The sequence below is a fragment of the Rosa rugosa genome, chromosome 7, assembly GCF_958449725.1.
Source record: "Rosa rugosa chromosome 7, drRosRugo1.1, whole genome shotgun sequence".
Taxonomy (NCBI): domain Eukaryota; kingdom Viridiplantae; phylum Streptophyta; class Magnoliopsida; order Rosales; family Rosaceae; genus Rosa; species Rosa rugosa.
The window spans coordinates 17,764,042-17,783,176 of NC_084826.1; the positions used below are offsets into that span (position 1 = coordinate 17,764,042).

Below are 19,135 nucleotides of genomic sequence, written 5' to 3' on the forward strand. Positions count from 1 at the left end.
TCTATCTATCTAATAGGTATGATCATGTTAAGTACATGAGGCGATTGCTTACACTATTCCGAACCCGTAAACCCACCCTACACGTACATGTAAGTTTGTATATTGACCACACAACCCCAACACTCTCTCCGTATGCTTTTTTATTTTTTTTGCATTTTAACTATTGCTTAGTGAAAGGAGGTTGTAAGGCTCGGAAAGACAAAAGTTCAATGAGTATTTATTTGAGACATTATCAAAAAATGATGGAAGAAAATTAACGAAATTGTCTAAAAGACTGGAGGGTCCATGAGGACTTAATCCTACTTGTAGACTGAGACAAGGGTGAAGGAGATTAATTGCAAATAAAAAAATGTGTTGAATGTGTGAATTAAACTGCATTGATCACTATCTCACTTCTAAAGTACTGACCGATCAAAGTTGATCTAAAACAATCACCTGGATTATAGTTTTGTGTTGTCGAATGTCTTGGATAGTTGAAATAGTGATGTAACATTATCACTAGCTAATCAATTAAAATGACAAGTAGTCTCATATGGGTCTCACATTTTTTTCTTTTTTGAATTCAAATCGTACAAGTTCAATTTATTATGACCTGTATATATCTGCCGAGTTGTCAACATATATATACAATGATAGGCTTCCAAATATATCTATGACTTTCAAAGTGTTTTAAATGGAGAACCCAGTTGGCCAAAATTTTTTATCAATAATGAACCGACATTTTACTGAATCCTTGCCTAACTTTGAAGATAGTAAAAGCTGAACGGGACCGCGTAGTCTATCATTTTTGATCATTTTTTATCTGTATCAATCACCAGATTCGATCATAAGTGATAATCCAACTGCCTCCAAATGTTCCAATAGTTTGTACAGACTTACTAATAACATCCAAAATTATTCTAGTTAGGTCGTCAAAACTTGGTTGTTAATTAGGTCCAAGTTTACTACGTTGCGTGTTCGTTTGGCTATTTCCATATGTAATGGCATTTTTCGTTGCTCTATTCCACATGATCGACATCAATTTGTAGTTAAAGGTGGAGTTTAACTGGTTTCCTTCTTTAATTGGATTGGTAAAAGTTAACACCGATAGAATTTGAAGAAGTGAATAGGGTCAAGTGTGTTATGGTGGTACGTATAGAGATTATCAGGTAATCTTCTTAGTGCTATTTTTGTTTTTTAATTTTGATATTCTAAATTCGGTAGCAACAGATGTAATGACGGTGATTAAAGTTATTGAATTGGCATGAGCTTGTGATTGGAAACATGTGTGGTTAGAATGGTGGTGGTTGGCGTTGTTCGCGTACCTGTCAGCGGTGGCGTGGTTGACTTTCATGGTGTTTCGGGTCGTGGTGTTGACAGCAGCGGTGGTGGCTTGAAGCTTTTTGGCTGGAAGGAAGCACATGCTTGGCAGCGTGTTTTGGAGTGGTGGGGTGCCGGCAGTGGCGGAGCCAGGAATTTAAGTTTACTGGGGCACAAAAAAATAATAATATAAAAATATACAAAATATATAATTTCTATCAATTACAATGGTAATTGTGCTCGACCAGATTTCATATTTTGAAATCGATTGTTGTATAATAATCTCATCATCTCTATACTAATAAAACTTTCTTTCTCAATATATGAAATCAAGCAATCATTCATAAACTTGTCACCCATTCGACTGTGTAAACGGGTGAAGACTCGTTCATAGCAGAAAATACTGAGAATCATTACTTGACGATACACGCACACATGTTATTGATATAATAAAATATTTTTTAAATCGTATCTGTATTAGACTTTTTTTTTTTTTGATCAGGTAGTTAGCTGTTAGTAACTCACACACCCATGCAGTGGTATCCCAGCGCCAAGACACCTGCACCGACATTGCAGCGAAAGCCAGACTAATCCACTGCACCGCAAACGCACGAACCCAAAGGGTCCCTCAAATCTGCTGGTCACGGGATGGAGCTGGGATTCGAACGCTAGACCTGGGGGTTCCAGACTAGGCCGTTCGACCAACACATCACACCACGTGGTTTATCTGTATTAGACTTGAAAACCTGTAAGTAATATGGAAATAGGAATTATTAACTATAACTGATTCTATTATTAATGTTAAAAAAAAATTGGGAAAGAAAAATATTATGTAAATATTATATAATATTTATGGTGATTAATTATCGAGGTTGAGAGGCTGGGAGCACCAAACACATCTCAAATTATCTCACAAAAAAGAACTAAAAAAGGAGCACGTGAGTTTATCATAGTTAGCCAAAGTTTTAATTAATTTAAAAATATATAACAAAATCAGATTGTAATATAATATTAATAATATTAATATACTATATATATTATTATTTTTTACAAAAATTGAGTGGGGCACGGGATCCACTGGGCCCCTGCCTCCCTCCGCCCCTGGGTGCCGGAGTTGTGATTGGTGGATCGTACAGTGGCGAGACTGGCTAGGATTTTCTACTAAATGGAGGGTCAGGCAGAAGGGCTGCTGGGACTTCGTGGGTTTCTTGGTTGGGCCTATTCCTTTTGCACACAGGCTTGGGTTTGTATGTGGGCCTACATTTTTGGGTTCCATTTTTTAATTTTAATTGTTTTTTCTGTTAGAATTCCTTTTTTCCCTGGGGAAGGAATTTATAGTTGCTCAAGTTTGAGTTATGTCATCAAGAGTATCCAAACTTCCTGTGCACCTTGATTTCCTGCAAGTTGTATAGGGTAGTTTTGGATTCGTTTATTAAAAATGTTGAATTGCTTAGATAATAACTCTTTTGACAGCTCTATAAAGGTGAAATATATGAGTTGATATAATTATCAAAAATAAAATAAATATATTAAAATAAAATAAAAGTTACATTCTCCATATAGGAAGACTTTGGATAAATGTATCCAAACTAATCTTAGGAGTTTTTTCCGAAAGAAAATTCATCACTTTGAGCATATAGACCCTCCCAGAATATACAATTTAGTGGATAGGAACTTGTAAAGTCCAACTACCTGTCAATTTTTTTTTTTTTGGATCAAATGAATAATTCATTAGAAGCACATTCCGGCAAACCTTTGGGCTACTACAGTGGCTACAAGCACAACCTCTGGGCCTCTTGGATTACCGTCACGTTCAAAATAGGTATAATGCTCCAACATGTTATTCTGACCCAATGCAACCCATTGAGGACCGGGAACAGATTCTATAAATAATTCTTTGATATGACCAAAAAATAAATAAATAATTCTTTGAATTTTTGACAATTCTTGTGAACTTCGATTTTGTTAACCCACTTTGTTTTCGACCAATTTCTTCTTTGACCCCATTACAAACAGTGTATACAGAAGAATTTGTTCATTGTTTAAGAAAACTCAAGAATGCACTTCTTAGATTTTCGCAGCCTCAAGATTTTTCAGGCAAAAGGAAACGAATGGTTAAGATAGTTGATCATGAGCAAGGTCATGATAATATTCTGAGATCCACTTTGCAATGATCTTGATCTCTTGCTTCCTCACATCTTCAAGCCATTCTGGATCTTCACTGGTTTTGAACCTCAAATCTACATGGTGAGCACCTGTTCATAGAGAACCAACATTACAAATGTGTCGGTATGCATTTTCCTCAAATTGCCTTCATATATTTATAGAGGAGCACTCTATAGCTAACCAGTTAACTTCGTATTAAGAAGTTAACCATCTTTTAGACTAATTTTTTTGTCACATATCGGCATCTCTACCTCTCAGTTTTTAGGTCCCTATGACTAGATCACTTATGCAAATTTTTAGCCAAATTAATTGATGATCGTTTGGGTAACGAACTAGATCAAATCAATGGACAAACCGAATATGGCCTACCTGAACTGTTCGTGTTCTTGATTATAAATCACGATTATGAATACCCAAACGACCATCAATTTGGCTGAAAATTTGCAGAAATAATCTACTCATAGGGACTTAAAAACTGAATGATGGAGATGCCACCAATATGTAACCAAAAAATTGATCTACAAGGTGATTATCTTCTTAATACGAAGCTAACTGGTTAGCTCTAGCTCTTATATATATATATATATATATATATATATATATATGACTAGCTATGAACCTTTTTCAGCAACAATTGCTACTATGCTCTTGGAAATATTGTTCAGCACCCTGAAAAGATAAACACCAAAAGAAATTAGTAAGGGGTTGAGTTTAGAGCTTTAGGCGGTTAAAATTAAAGAAGAAATTGATGATTACCCTCCACCACTCCAAGGGTCTCTTAAGCCATTAAAGAAGATAATGTTGCTCCCATATCTTCTTAAAACCCTCTTGATATCCTGCCAATTTAAACAGTACGTCCAACATTGAGCCTTGAAACCCAAGTTACCTCTAATTTCCATAAAATTCTTGCGTACAGTAAGTATATAATACACACACAATGTTTCTCTCACAATTATTGTCTCATGTAAGAATAATTCTCATCTCAATCTCACGAAAGAAAGAAACTAACAAACAAACAAAGTATACTAAACTAATTGATATGAAGTTGGGAAAATGATGAAAAATGATGATGATAGAGGACTCACATGACCGCCAAACTCGGTGGTGATCCAATGAGGCCTAGGTTCAATGCCATAAGCCCCTTCGCAATAAGAGACTCGATTTTTGTATTGCCACTCAGAAGGTGGGAATATGCTCTCCTCGTTGTTAGCACTTGTTGGCATTATCATCTCTGTACACGCCTGCAGTTCGTACCAAATTTTTATAACTCAAAATGATGATCGAGTACTATGTATAAGTCCATTATCATCCTTTGATTCAATGGTACAAGTCCGGCTTTGGACGACTAATTTTTATTTTTATATTTTAAAGAAAATGTCAATTCATTGTAATTTAGCAAGACCAGCCTATTGAAACTTTTAGAAAGAATTTTTATCTAACTAAACACTTTCAAGCTATGAAATATATCGATCCAGCCCTGAAGAAATTCATTGGATGCATGCATAAAGAGAAATGAATTCTAAACAAATCTGTCACATCCGATCTATTTAACTATTTTTTTCCGTCCCGGTCTTAGCCTTGAGGCGGTCTTCAATCTCATTCTCATCTCTTTAATTTTGTTTTTTTTTTTTGAATGAAAAATCTTTTATTCCAAGATACGAAGATTACATACGACGAGAATGTCTAGTGGTGGACACAAGTTCTCCATTCTCCTCCTTAAGAACAAGTCAACAGCCATGACATCCATGAGCCAAAAGGGCCCAACCCCTAACCAAACTAATCGCCCGATTTCTCAGGCAACATAACAATACCAATCTCAAGAATCACGATAAATTCTCGCCGCCAATACTAAGAACAGCCATGTCATCCTCTTCCATACCGTGTCCCAAAATAAACAGACCACATACAATAATAAATCACTGCCATATTGACCACTAGAAGCCACCGATAATATCACATGTAGTCCTAAAAAATAACGCCATATCAATAGCTCATCAGACAAACCAACTCAGAAGTCTCCATACCTGCTCATAGCCAATCTAAATAAGAAAATGACTCCCTTCAACACCGTGAGCCAAAACTGCCAGACCACGTGCACCCAATACCTCAACCATAAGATGATACCGAGAATAATTCCAACAGTTCGTGGGAGTGATACCATGTCAATAATACAACCATATCAATGAGAAACCCAAACCCGAGCTTGAGAGAATAGGGACTCAAAAGACCTAGCCAAAAAACTAAAGACAAAAACCTAAAAAAACAAAAGACAAATAAAAAGTAACAAGAGACGATGCTGTCGTCAGCCTTCATCTTCCACAACCAAAGCTCGACTCCGGCCAAAAAGAAAAACACAGAGTGAGGTTGGTGCCCGTAACCACATAACCGCAAAGCCTTGCCCAAAGGCAAGGCCGCCGCCGTAGTACGAAAACCTTTCCCACATCTACTCCAATAGCAGACCACCACACACAGCCTGAAGATACCAGAGCAAGCCAACAATTATATACCACGGTGTTGTACACCGCCAACCACCGTGCCCACCGCTGCCAATTCCAGTATCCCCTTCTCCCATTAACCCAGCCCTGGAAGATTGTCCCCAATAATCCAAACCCAGATCCACCCAAAATTATTGTAGAGATTGACCTGATCTGACTCAAATATTGATGAACCCTCAACCATGGCTCAACAATCTGCCATAGAACACCAGAACACCACCATGATCTCCCTGAAGTCGCCATCAATTTCACTTGAGAAGACAAGAGAAACCGGCGCAGCATCTCCCACCCAGGACTTCAAACTAACAACACCATAGCCTGTCTGGCTACACCTATCTCATGCCGACTAAGCAAGGAGCTGTCGTCATCGTGAGGGTGCCACCGAACACGTGCGACGAGATACTCTATTTTACCCAAACTCTAAACTGCTCTGACTTTTGCGGAGCTAGGCTATCTAAAGAGACCTCCTTGAGCGATGATGATTCTTCGTTCTTGCCTCTTTATTTTGTTATTAGTCTTTGTATATATTACAATCTTTTGTCCACTCAGTTACTAGTGACCATGAAATTTAGGGTCACTTATCATTGAATTTAAATTCAAATGTTGAGACTAAATATAAATATAAGTATTATAAATGTTATAATCTCAACCATTCAATTTCGACCACCGCAGAACGTCGCCTTTTCCATGCCACCATCGTCATTCCCTTACCTGGTCTAGGCGACTAAAACTTCGCTTCCGCCATGACGTCAAAACCTAGGTTTCGCACTTCAGGTTGCTCCGGAGAGTTCAGAGGTCGATTATGAAATAGGTGAGATTTCTTCTAGTTCTTCTTAGGTGCAGAGATGGAGGTGGAAGAAAAGGAGATTATAGAGGGAGTTTAACAAAAAAAAAAAAAAGGGGGGGGGGGAGGAGATAAAATTGAAAGTTTTATGTGAAAGTTTGATGAAGAGGTCCAAATATTAAAAGAATAAAGAGATATGAATACAACCACCCAATATATTTGTCTTCCCTCTTCTATTTCAATGGGGTTGATACCAAGAGAATAAAGAGGAACTTTTCAACAAGAAAACTATAATAAAATAGAATGAACAATTTATGATTTTAATTACCTTTGGTGTTAAAAGTAGAATTTTGTAGCCTACATTATGCTCAAGTCAATCGTAGTGAATTCCTAATACACATATAACCGGTCTTAAATATTGTTATTGACATTTAGGTGCCTAATTCATTCCAAAGACAATGTAAATATTTCACAAGTTGATAATGAGACTCTGTGTAATTTCACTTATTTTATAAAATTCAAAATTTAGGAAAAAGAAAAAAAGAAAGAAAGAAGAATTCCCTACCTGCCATTGCCATCCTCCGAGGTCGTGAGGATCTGAGTTATCATTAAGATCGAAACACGTAGCCGTCCCACTGTAGTTATAGTAGACAGTAGCTGCACCATATAATTTTGCAAATGTATCATTTCCTGTCGTTGGATCATCTATCGCCTTGCACATCTACACCACCATAAAAATCACATATTTCTCATCTCTACTAAAATATATGCCATTTTATAGATCTCAATAGAAAAAATGAAAAATGAAAAGTTTTGTTGTGTACGTGTTTCTTTAACCTGTTTCACTGGATATGCTGGCAAGGGATTTAAGAAATTCGAGGGAGTAGGATAATCTGTCATTGCTGTGTAAATATAAGCGGTTCTAAGCCAACCTTCAAGATCATCTGCGTTAATATAATTCCTGTAACGAATGTAATCAAATATTTTAAATAAATACTTCACATTTTCACAATAAATATTTTTATATTATTACTGTTTAGACATAAATACCAAATGAATCATGATCATACTTGCATATTTTAAACGATTTCCGGAGTAGCTCAAGCCCTCCATGTTGGTTTGCAGTGTCTTCGATCTGTTGCCACGAGCCTTTGATCACTTTGTAACAACTTTCACTCTCACTCTAATTGAGCCATCACATGCAACAATTAAAATAAGTATACAGTAAAAGTTACCGTTACATGGTTATTTATGCTTAACCACCATATAATTATTTACTTTTGAACCACAAGCACTCATTAACATCATTTTCTATGAACAGTATTTGCATGTGTGTGACACATGCATTATCACATTATTGGATGATATTTATAGTAAGGTATGGTTACTCGACATGTAAGTACTTTAACTGATCTGAAAGCTCACGCTCATGTCTTTTAGCTAGCTTTGGATAAGTATGGAATCAGAATGACGGAGAGAGAGAGAGAGAGAGAGGTACCCTAAAGTCTTTAGTGACTATATCGTTGAAGCTATAAGGAGATGTTATATTCTCAAAATTGAGGATTGGGGAAGATGATGCCAAAGCTCCAATTGTAACATGGGGATACTTCAACCTAAACCATGCTGCCAGCACTGCAAAAAAAAATTAAAAATTAAAAATATACAAAATTCCAAACCAGCTGTTCAAGTCAAATGAAGATTTTCTTGGGTCAATTATGAAACTTATATATAATTAAAAAACATTTAATAAATGAGAAGAATATCCAGAAATAATGAAAATATTTAACATACTTCCTCCATAAGAACCTCCAAAGACCACTACAGGTGAGTCAGTTGCTGTCAAATTATTCTTCAAATCAATAATTAACGAAGCATAATCTGCCAAGGCTTGTGTGGAGCTTAGATATCCAAGTGTAGTTGAATTGCTATAAGCCACATCTTTCTTGCCCCCAAAAGGTATAGACTTTCCATAGAACCTATGCTGCAATTTGATCGTGATATATACATGAATGTTATTTTATCAATTATCATATTGTCTAATTTGAATAAATGATCAATTTGGTTCTCGTTATTCTAATGTTAAATTGACAATCTAAAAACAGTGTTCATACAATCAAAATTACCAATTCGGAAATTGAATTTACCTCAATGAAAATGATGAGGGCTTTGAACTGGGGCGCTGTCTCATACAGAAAACCAGTGTTCTGCGCAAACCATTCTATGTTCCCTTCATTACCAGTGTAAACAAAGATTGGAGCATTGCTCTTGGCGCCTCCCCAGAACGTATCATTTATCAAATACCTCTGCTGAAAATATTCATAGCTCTTGGGATAGTAATTGAAATGATCAAGGACTTGGGTGAAGTATTTGGTTCTGTAAAGTTGGTTTTGACGAGCAGAAAGTGATATCTTATCTTCTGGGGATATTAGTGAAGATGGGAATCTAGGAGGTGGGGATTTGGCAGAGTAGACAGGAAGACAATGAATCAGCAAACAGAAGAAAGGGAAGAAGAAAAGAAATGGGGACCCAGATTCTGTCATCTTCTTCATGGTTTTGTGTTTCTCTGGTATTGCAGAGAGACTTTGAAGTGTGGAGAAGTCTTGGTAAATCGTAGAGGGAGAGAGAATCTGGGATATTTCCAAAGTCTACGAGTTCTGCAGAATAGGCCAAGAGAGCGTGGCTGTCATGGATAAAAAGTCGGCTATCCTGGTTGGACTAATTTGACTAGTTTTGTGCTGGAAATCAGACTCGGTAAGAGAAAACGAAAAAGAGAAGAAAAAAATTAGGGTGGTGGGCAGAATATGTAATGCACGTATAATTTAGTGAGATAAGGTTACCCGCTGTGATTAAAATCTTTGGTAAGTTTTTTAATTTCTGGGATTTGGGTTGTTGTAGGGGGTTGGAGCTGTTGGATACTTTTTATTAAGAATAAAAATATGAGGTGATATTTATACTCTTCTGTGTTAGAAATGTTGGCATCAACTGTATGATTATATAATTGGTGTTTTCTAATATAAGTATATGACTCAGACCAAAAAAATATAAGTATATGACTATTAGATATTCATTATAGTCCGTGCCGTTAAATAATAGGCCTCCGTAGGAGTGGATTCGGTTTATATCGGTTCGGTTTGGAGCCTGAATCAAGAACCAAATCGAAATTTAGTTCGGTTCGATTTTTCATTTTCAAGAGTTCAAAACCAAAACCAAAACCTGAACTGACTGTTTGGTTTGGTCCGGTCCAAAGTTCGGTTTTTTTAAATAAATATTATTTAATAACGCAGTTTTTTTTTCTCTGCCTGTTCAATAATTTATTTAGTTTTCTCTTCTGGCTGCCCTTTTAAGCCCTGACTCAACCAATTTTCTACTAACAAAAATTACTCCGATAGTTAATTCTTTCTCCTTTTGCTTGCCTTTTAGACCCTTACTCACCCAATTTTCTACTTACAAAATTACTTTGGAAACTAGGAAGGAATCGAGGCCATTGGAACCTTTTTGATATAATAAAAAATAAAAAACAAAACATTAACCACCACATAATTGAAAGACCCACATAATTAACCACCAAATATTGAGTATGAAGTGAATGATTAGACTTGCTGCATGTGGAATGGATGTCTTCAGTGTAGGGCTGGGTTCGGTACGGTACCGGGCCTTCAAGTCTAAAACCACCTACCGTACCAGAGCTTATTGGTACACAAAATGAAGTACCATTACCGGTACCAAGACTTCGGTTACCAACTTCTCGGTATCGGTTGGTATCGGTTGGTTGGGCCTCCAACCGAGTTTAAGATTGGGCCACGATCTGGCCAGAGCCCAAGAATTGAGCCTGCTAGGCAAGGCAAGCCCAAATCTTGCAGAGTCAACCCCAACCACCCGACACCACCACCACCACTGCCATCCCTCCACCACCACCCAGATCGCGCCGACTCCACTGCCATCCCTCCACCACCGCCTAGATTGCGCCGACTCCCCCAAACTGAAGGTCGAGATCCGTTTCAATCTCCTCCGACCCCAAACCAGCAACCAAGTTCCAAATCCCAACCCCTCTAGGTCTGCAAGATCTGAAACCCCACCCCTCAGCGCCCCTGAACTCTCCTTCCTCCTCCCATCTACCATTGTCGCCTACGGCCACAGCCCGTCCGACGACAGCGGGAGTGACAGCAACAAAGTTTGAGGGCTGATGAGCTTGGATTCAAGAGAGAGACTGAGGTGAAAGAAGATAGAGAAGAAATGACCTTGAAAGAAGAAAAAGATAAGAATCAGAAGGGATGGGAAAGAAGAAGAAGAAGAAGAAGAAGAAGAAGAGACAGAAGATCGAGATGGGAAAAGAAAGAAAAAGAAGAAAGAAGAAAGAGAAGAGAGAAGAGAGAAGAGAGAAGAATAAAAAACTAAAAAGAAGAAGATAAGAAGAGAGACAAAAGAGACGGGGAAAAGAAAGAAAAAGAAGAGAGAAGAGAGAAGACTCAGAAGAGAGAAGAAGAGTCCAAAAGAAGAAGACCAAAGAATAAAAAATTAAAAAAATATGAGTATGATACATGTATTCGGTACGGTACGGTATACCATGTATATGTGAAAATTGAAACCATTACCGTACCGTGTATGTGGAGTCGGTACGGTTGTACCGTACCAAGACTTCGGTTACCAAGTTTTCGGCTACCAATTCACTTGGCTCGGCTCGGATGCGGTTGGTACGGTTTGGTTCGGGAGAATTTGCCAGCCCTACTTCAGTGGCCTTCTTGGAGTGAACATGATTGAATCACCTGTTAAGAAGTTTAAAAGATGTAAAAGACCAATGGTTTATAATACACGAGCAATGATAGATGACGTACTTGTTGAATTTGAATTAACACCATCCACTCTTTAAGCAGCACTACCAAGTTCAACTAGGCTGCAAATAAATGCAATCATTTGACCTCTCCTGAGACACATTAGATGACATATAAGAGCATGAATTACATGTATAAATTCATACTTCATCATGCTGGTCTACAGGATGTTCCAGAATTAAGTAAAGGGACAAAGAATACGTAGACAGAGACATAAAAAACTTAAGTATATCCTTAGCTCATATGTAAGAGCTGCAAAATGGAAGTGATATGAGTAAATTGGCAATAAAAGCCCGTAATACATCTACCTATTAGTTCAAAGGCAGCAACTTTAATAGCAGAAGCAGCTGTCAATGCCCATTCTAATTCATTGTTAAAGCCTACTTCATCCATAATTATGCATTACCAGCAGCAATGAAGATACCTAATGATATGAAAACATTAAGGGCTAATTACTGTTTAGTACCCTGTGGTTTGAGCCCAACATCGATTCAGTCCCTCGACTTTCAATTTCATCAAAAACACCCCTGCATTATCAAATCTCATCTAATAGGTCCTTCCGTTAATAATCCGTCAATTGAAGCCGTTAACTCGCTGACGAGGCATGCCATGTCAGACCATGTGGGCCCCACCTATCAGGAAAAATTCCAAAATTGCCCCTGCCTCTCTTCCAACTCCAGAAGAACTCGGCATACCCCTGCCCAAGCCCAGGCCACAGAGAGAGAACCACCACCTTTTCTGCAATGACCGCAGCTCCGTCTCTGACCTCCGGCTATCCCAAGACGTCAGACGTTCTCTACGCCTCCATCTCCAATCTCATACCCATAAGACTCGACTCCTCCAACTTCACCATCTGGAAGTTTCTGATGACCACCATATTCAAAGCTCACAATCTCCTAGGCTTCGTCGACGGCTCCATCACGCCGCCAGAGAAACGACGGCCGCGAGGCCCTCCCTCCCTACAACAACCCCTCCTCCCTTCGCCACAGCAACCCCAACCCGCCGCTAAACCTTTACTGCCAAAAGCAATAGCACTACACATTGAGTTGAAAAACTGAGATTTACCTTAATTGCATGAATTATGGTGATTGAGTTTGGGTTGCTGCAAACACAATCTCCGAGCATATGTCCCCTAACCCGAAACCAAAATTCAGCTACTCTTCGATAACGCCTAGCTTTGCACATCACTTCCCAAATTCTGAAATCTGGTGTACCTGAGTACCAACATAACATCTAGAGCAAGAATCGACTTCGGAATCGAACCCAGAACCTTAAGAACAACGATCGTGAATAGTGAACTCCGATGAAGGCCAAGAACACCCAAAAACAAGAACTCGATCAAAACTCAATTAATATAAAAACCAAGTACACCAACACGTAGAGTACGACGAGGGGATCAATTTCCTTACCAACAGATCATTCCGTTGCCGGAATTCGTCGAAGAACAACCGAAAAACACGAAGCTTCACGGCGTCGATTCCCGCTCCAGGGTCGACGAATGACCAAATCGATACCAGAGGGATGTCGCCTCCTCCCCGAATGCCCCAACCTTTCTCCCAAACCCGACCCGACCCCAGATTTCAGCTCAATGGACGAGAGCGGGAACCCGCTTTCGGTGATCCTGGCCATGATTGCGGTTTGGTTTCTAGAGAGAGTGTCGTTTATGCTGGTGGAGTCGTCGGAGCTGCTTAAGCAGCTCGAGACGGACGTGAAGGCCTCGCCAGAGGCGAAGGCGGCGCCGCGCGAGGTGGACGAAGAGAACGGGGGGATTCTGGCGGTGGAGATGGCGCTGAGGTCGATGGCATAGGCCTAATATGAGGCAGAATGGTGGAATGGTGGTCAATCCTAATGGGATGCCGAATAAGAGCATGAAGAGTGAAGAGGAAGAGATGAAGGAACTTACACATAATTTCGAGCCAAATTATGCAGAAACAAAGGGAAGATGGCAAGATGCAGAGTTTTGAGCCAAAGCCGAGTTCTTCGGGAGCTGGGAGAGAGGCAGGGGCAATTTTGGAATTTTGCCTCATAGGTGGGGCCCACATGGTCTGACATGGCATGCCTCGTCAGCGAGTTAACGGCTCCAATTGACGGAATGACCTATTAGATGAGATTTGATAATGCATGGGTGTTTTTGATGAAATTGAAAGTCGAGGGACTGAATCGATGTTGGGCTCAAACCACAGGGTACTAAAAAATAATTAGCCCAAACATTAATAAGGCATATACTATTACGAAGATACTTTAAGATACCAAGTTTTACAAAAAGTAATTCAATATAATATCAAAGAGAAGATTCAACCTGCAATCTTAATTTTACAACATCACGTCATGAAGTAAAACTGTACAAGAGTATTTCCAATTTTCCATGCCCAACAATTGTATTTTGCAATGATCAACAACAATCAAAAGACTCAGCAAGTAGTTGACTTCACCCTCTAATTCATTTAGAATTACACAAATCATAACTGATAAGTCTTATGTTGTACGGTGTGTCCAAATAACATAAATCGTAAAGTGCTAGTATAATTATAGTTCTAAGACCCCAATTGAAAATAACACCAAAATGCAAAACTGATTCAGATCTGCAATCTAATCCATTATACTGAGATGAATATGCATGATATATAAGGAAAAAAAAGGAGGAGGAAGGTTAGAATACATACCAAGTCAGATGTGAACAATCTTGGGCCATTTGACGAATCGGGACGGATATCTCTTCCGAGGCAATGTCTCAGACAGTGGGTTAACTGGTTTTCCTATCAAGCCACTACCGCAATCAGTAAAAACAATCGCAACAATAAATACTACAAACATTAAAATTGAAAGAATCATCACAAAAGATATAGAAGGAGCATAGAGTTACGAGCTTCTTCTTACAAGAAGCAACTAGAAGCTTTACACCTTTCTTTGGACCCTGAAATGATTACATTAACAAAATGAATTAGGTGAACAGACAAGTAAAGATAGTTGAAAAGCAAATCAGTGAATCAGACCACCACCTTGGCCGACGACGATCTTCGATTACCCTAGAACATCCGAGTCAAGGAACTTGACGGCGATTGACGAATCGGACCACCACCTTGGCCGCCGGACCAAGTAATAGCTGAGCGAGGCGAGAGAGAGAGAGAGGAGTGTTAAGATGTGTATGAGTCGCTGAAAGGAGAGAGGAAGTGAGGGAGGCCGTGTTCAAGAGACTGAGAGAGGAAGTGAGGAATTGAAGATTGAGAGGCTATTTATATGGCTCAAGTTATTAAGGTTTCTAACTTAAGACACAAAACGACGTCGTTATTAAGGTTTCTAACTTAAGACACAAAACGACGTCGTTTTATGTAGTCCGGTTTGGTTTGGTTTTGAGCGGTTTTTGGCCCCTAAAAATTGAAAACTGAACCAAACCGGTTCGGTTCAGTTCAGTTTTTTCTATTTTGGTGCGGTTTTTTCTTCAGTACGGTTTTTTTTTCGACTTCGGTTTGGCTTTCGGCTCGGTTTTTTTCTGTTTTCGATTTCGCGAACCCACCCCTAGGCCTCCGTTAGTCGAGATGGTTAGTCAAGGCCAAGCAATCTCATGATTAGAATAAGGAGCTAAAAGTGAAGTGTCTTAAGAAATGAAAGTGTTTTCTTTAGGCGAAGGATGAGGCTACAAAGACTGAAGGAGTGACAAACATAGAGGAAGTGATTGTTACGGAAGATTGACTGGAGGGTGAGGTGTCAGCTTCTAGTCCTAGCATTGCATAAATTTTTCAGGTCGCAAAAAATTAGTTGCTCTGTTGACTCATTTATTTTACTTCGGAGTTCTAAATTTTTTGTTTTAATAGAAGTGCGTAACTTAAAAAGTGGATATACTGTGGGTGTGTTGTGTGCTTATTCTTCTTTTAGAATAGATTTTTAATGTATTCTGTTAAACGACTCTTTCTGATGACTCCTAGGGCTTTGTCGTTTTTGTACTATTTGGAGTATTTGCTGAAATTCAATATTGAGATGACATTTTTCGATTAAAAAAAGGACTAAATTCTGCTTACTACCCTGTACTTTCAAGGGTTCATCAGTTTAGTCTCTGCACTTCTAATTTAATCAGAAAAGTCCTTGCACTCTCCAATTTCATCAAATCGATCCAATCCATCACCACTCCGTCAATTTTCGGGGAAAATTTCTAAACTACCCATATGCATTCACAATACTAACGCGTTGGCGGGCTACCTAGCAATGGGTAGTTTAGGAATTTTCCTTGTGAGAAGGTCCCACGTCAGCATTTTAACAGCGAAAATTGATGGAATAGTGACGGATTGGATCGATTTGATGAAATTGGAGAGTGCAAGGACTTTTCTGATTAAATTAGAAGTGTAGAGACTAAACTGATGAACCCTTGAAAGTACAAGATAGTAAGCAGAATTTAATCATTAAAAAAAAAAAGGGTTAAATACTGGTTACTACCCTGTGGTTTAGGTCCAGAATTAATTCAGTCCCTGGACTTCTAATTTCATCAAAAACACCCCTGCACTTTCAATTTTGATCTAATAGGTCCAATTCGTTAATATTCTGTTATGGGTTCAAATTATAGTTAGATTATTTGTTGAAAAACTATTTATTTGATAGATTTCTAATAGTGGATCTCACTCCTAAATTGACTATGTAGGCCACCACATCATAAAACATAGGCCATATATGAGTCACGTCAACAAGTTAAATGACTCAATTGTCGGAAGACTAATAAATTGGACCTATTAGATCAAAATTGAAAGTGCAGGGGTGTTCTTGATGAAATTAGAAGTTCAGAGACTGAATTGATTTTGGACCCAAACTACAGGGTAGTAATAAGTATTTCGCCCAAAAAAAATCAACAAAAAAAGTCTATCCAAAAAAAGGAGAAAGCCAGTAATTTTTTTTTTTATCACATGAGCATAAGTGATGCACATGGGATGTAGAGTGTTGCAGCCAACTCTGGTTTTCTAAAAGTTGAGTTTACTCATGGTCTTCAAACCCAAAACTTAGACATACCCTTGAATCGTTGTTCCGAAATCCAAGCTGATCATAGATCTTGAATGTCCGATGACGTAAACTCAACTACACAAAAGCTATTTCCCATAATTTTCATTGTTTCCATATCCATTTGCATAACATAATTAAGATCCATTCCAATCCCTATCTATCAATCTTCAACATGTCATGATGAATGATAATCATATGCCAATACTCATATGCATCAATGTTTGATGAATGACAATGTAATAAAGAACATAGCTAGATAGCTAGGCATTTAGATATGTAATCAGTGCTCACATTTAAGTCACAAAATGTCAAACAAGAATGTTATCTCAAACATCGCAAACAAACCATAATTCACAAAGTTTAATAAAATCAACCACCGATCATTTTAAAAGGTTTCCCCAAGACCACCTACCTTGATTTCAATGCTAATTACTTGCTCTACTTAGCTCCACTTCACTGTTGCACTTGTAAAAGAAAACCTTCGTTCAACTCGGAGGTTCCTATGAGAAATGCACACTAATTAAAACATAATCCTATTTCTAACCACAAAGCTAGACTGTAGGACTCAATTTTGGAACCTAAGACTTTCGACACAAACTCTATGCTATGATACGGCCTTAAGAAAAACATATGTAAAATCGTAGGTCAATGAGAGTTGATTTGAGGTTGAAAAGAAATAACAAAGTGAAACTGTGCAGCAGAAATGCTAATGCACAGAGCCAACTTTGTGCTGGTATAAATCTGTCATACGAATTGCAAAAATGGCCGGGGAGGGCTGTATAGATACGTATTCTTCATGCATATTAGTTCAGGATGAGCAAGACTGACTTGAATATAGAGAAATTTTCTTTTTATTGTTAGCTTAATTATGAAGGATTATCATTAGTGGCCATAAATAATATTTTCTCTATATATGATGAATGTTTTATTTATAAATTTTATACGCTTCATGGCTTATGCTTAAATGAGACTCTTCCAAAAACGCTTTGGGTTACACCTAGTGTTTTAAAACACTGATCCCTTTTCAAAAAAAAAAAAAAAAAACACTGATCCCTTTTCAAAAAAAAAAAAAAAACACTGATCCCATTACAAACACTATATACAAAAGAATTAAAGAATTAGTTCATTATTTAAGAAAATTAATGTATTAAAAAATGCTCCTCACGGCGCGCCTAAGGTGTTCTAAGTGCAAATTCCCCCTTAAAATGAGTTAGTTTTGATGTCAAGGCGACAAGGCCCGAAAAGCACTTAAAGCGTTGCCTGAGGCGCCAAAGACGCATGCACAGATTTTTTTTTTTTTTTTTTCAAAACCGAAAATGATGAATGTTGCTGTGATCAGAATAGTGAAATCCACAATGAAGGTGAGGCTACTTGGCAACACGATTTGCCTTTGCTGACTTCTTCTTATGCCTCTACATCTATCCTACTCTGCGAAACTTGTGAATATGGTTTGAGATCTAGTTCTCTTGAAGTTAGGATAGAGATTAATGGAAGATGAACTCTTTTTTGAGAAAAAGAAAGAAAGAGATAAGGATAGGTTTTAAACGTACTGTTCTTGGAATTAGAATAGGAGGTTAAGTGAAAATAAGATTTTCCTTTCTTTGCACTAGAAAAATAAAAAAGAATCTTAACTCTATCAAAATAACTATAAAAAAGGGATTGAGATTAAGTCGATAAAAAATTAGTAGTGTATAAATTTATTTTCTTACATTATTAATGTTCTCGGGTTCTTTTAAACAATTTCTATATTCTAGAGCCACATTGGTTTTTTCTCTCAAACCCTAGGCACACTCCGGTGTTAGCCAAGCGATGCTCGTCCGGTGGTGGCCCAGCGTTAGCGCCGATCTTGGTCACAATGATGTGCTGGTGCTGCTACCGGACGAATGGTAGTTATAGGCCTTGCCTTCGGGTCTTGGGGCGGCTTTGCTTGGAGGCAAGATAGTGGTGTCTGTCGGCATCAGGCTTGGCCTCACTGCATCGTTGAGGCGGTTAAGGTCGCTAGCATCGATTCATGGATCATTGTCAGGCTGCATGGGTTGGTTACCAGACGGCGGCGGCTGTAGCTACGTGACGGTATTGCAGAGGTCAATGGTGGATCTGATGTTGGGGTTCTAGGTGAGTTTTGGTCGTAGCGGTGCATCAAACTCTCTGGAGGTGGCGTCAAGATCACTGGGGGTGCCCTTCGTTCTGTGGCAGGCGTGGTGCTTTCGACGGTGCTACAGCAGGGGCTGGGTTGGGCCATGCCAAGTTGTTGTGCTTCTGGGCTGAGCTTCCTTTGGGTTTTTGCGTTGCAGCCCTTCCAATAACTCCCTATTTTGTTTGGGGGAATGTAGTGGGTTTCGGCCCAATTTATGCTTGTTTTTTAGCGAGCGTTAGTCTACACTGCTATGGTCTATTTTTACACCAAGTTAATGAATCTCCTGGAGTACCAAAATTGAGTGCATTAACGAAGGGAGATTCAAGGTAGTTTTCTTAATGTAAGCTGAGATTTGTAATTGTGTAGGCTCTTGATTAGTTGAACGAGAATGTACTAGCGGATGGTACACTTTTTCCCTTACCTATTTGACCACTGATGTAGG

General features: G+C 38.5%; 1 protein-coding gene across 1 annotated transcript; it reads right to left on the minus strand.

The window, feature by feature from the left end:
- Nucleotides 1-3,180: 3,180 nt before the first annotated feature.
- Nucleotides 3,181-9,502, minus strand: LOC133721067 (uncharacterized). The gene is made up of 10 exons (XM_062147584.1): nucleotides 8,889-9,502; nucleotides 8,536-8,725; nucleotides 8,243-8,376; nucleotides 7,815-7,927; nucleotides 7,582-7,705; nucleotides 7,310-7,465; nucleotides 4,551-4,706; nucleotides 4,222-4,301; nucleotides 4,085-4,134; nucleotides 3,181-3,554 (listed from the first exon to the last, which is right to left on the minus strand). The coding sequence occupies exons 1-10, from the start codon at nucleotides 9,291-9,293 to the stop codon at nucleotides 3,415-3,417; spliced, it is 1,548 nt and encodes a 515-aa protein (XP_062003568.1). The 5' UTR covers nucleotides 9,294-9,502; the 3' UTR covers nucleotides 3,181-3,414.
- Nucleotides 9,503-19,135: the final 9,633 nt, after the last annotated feature.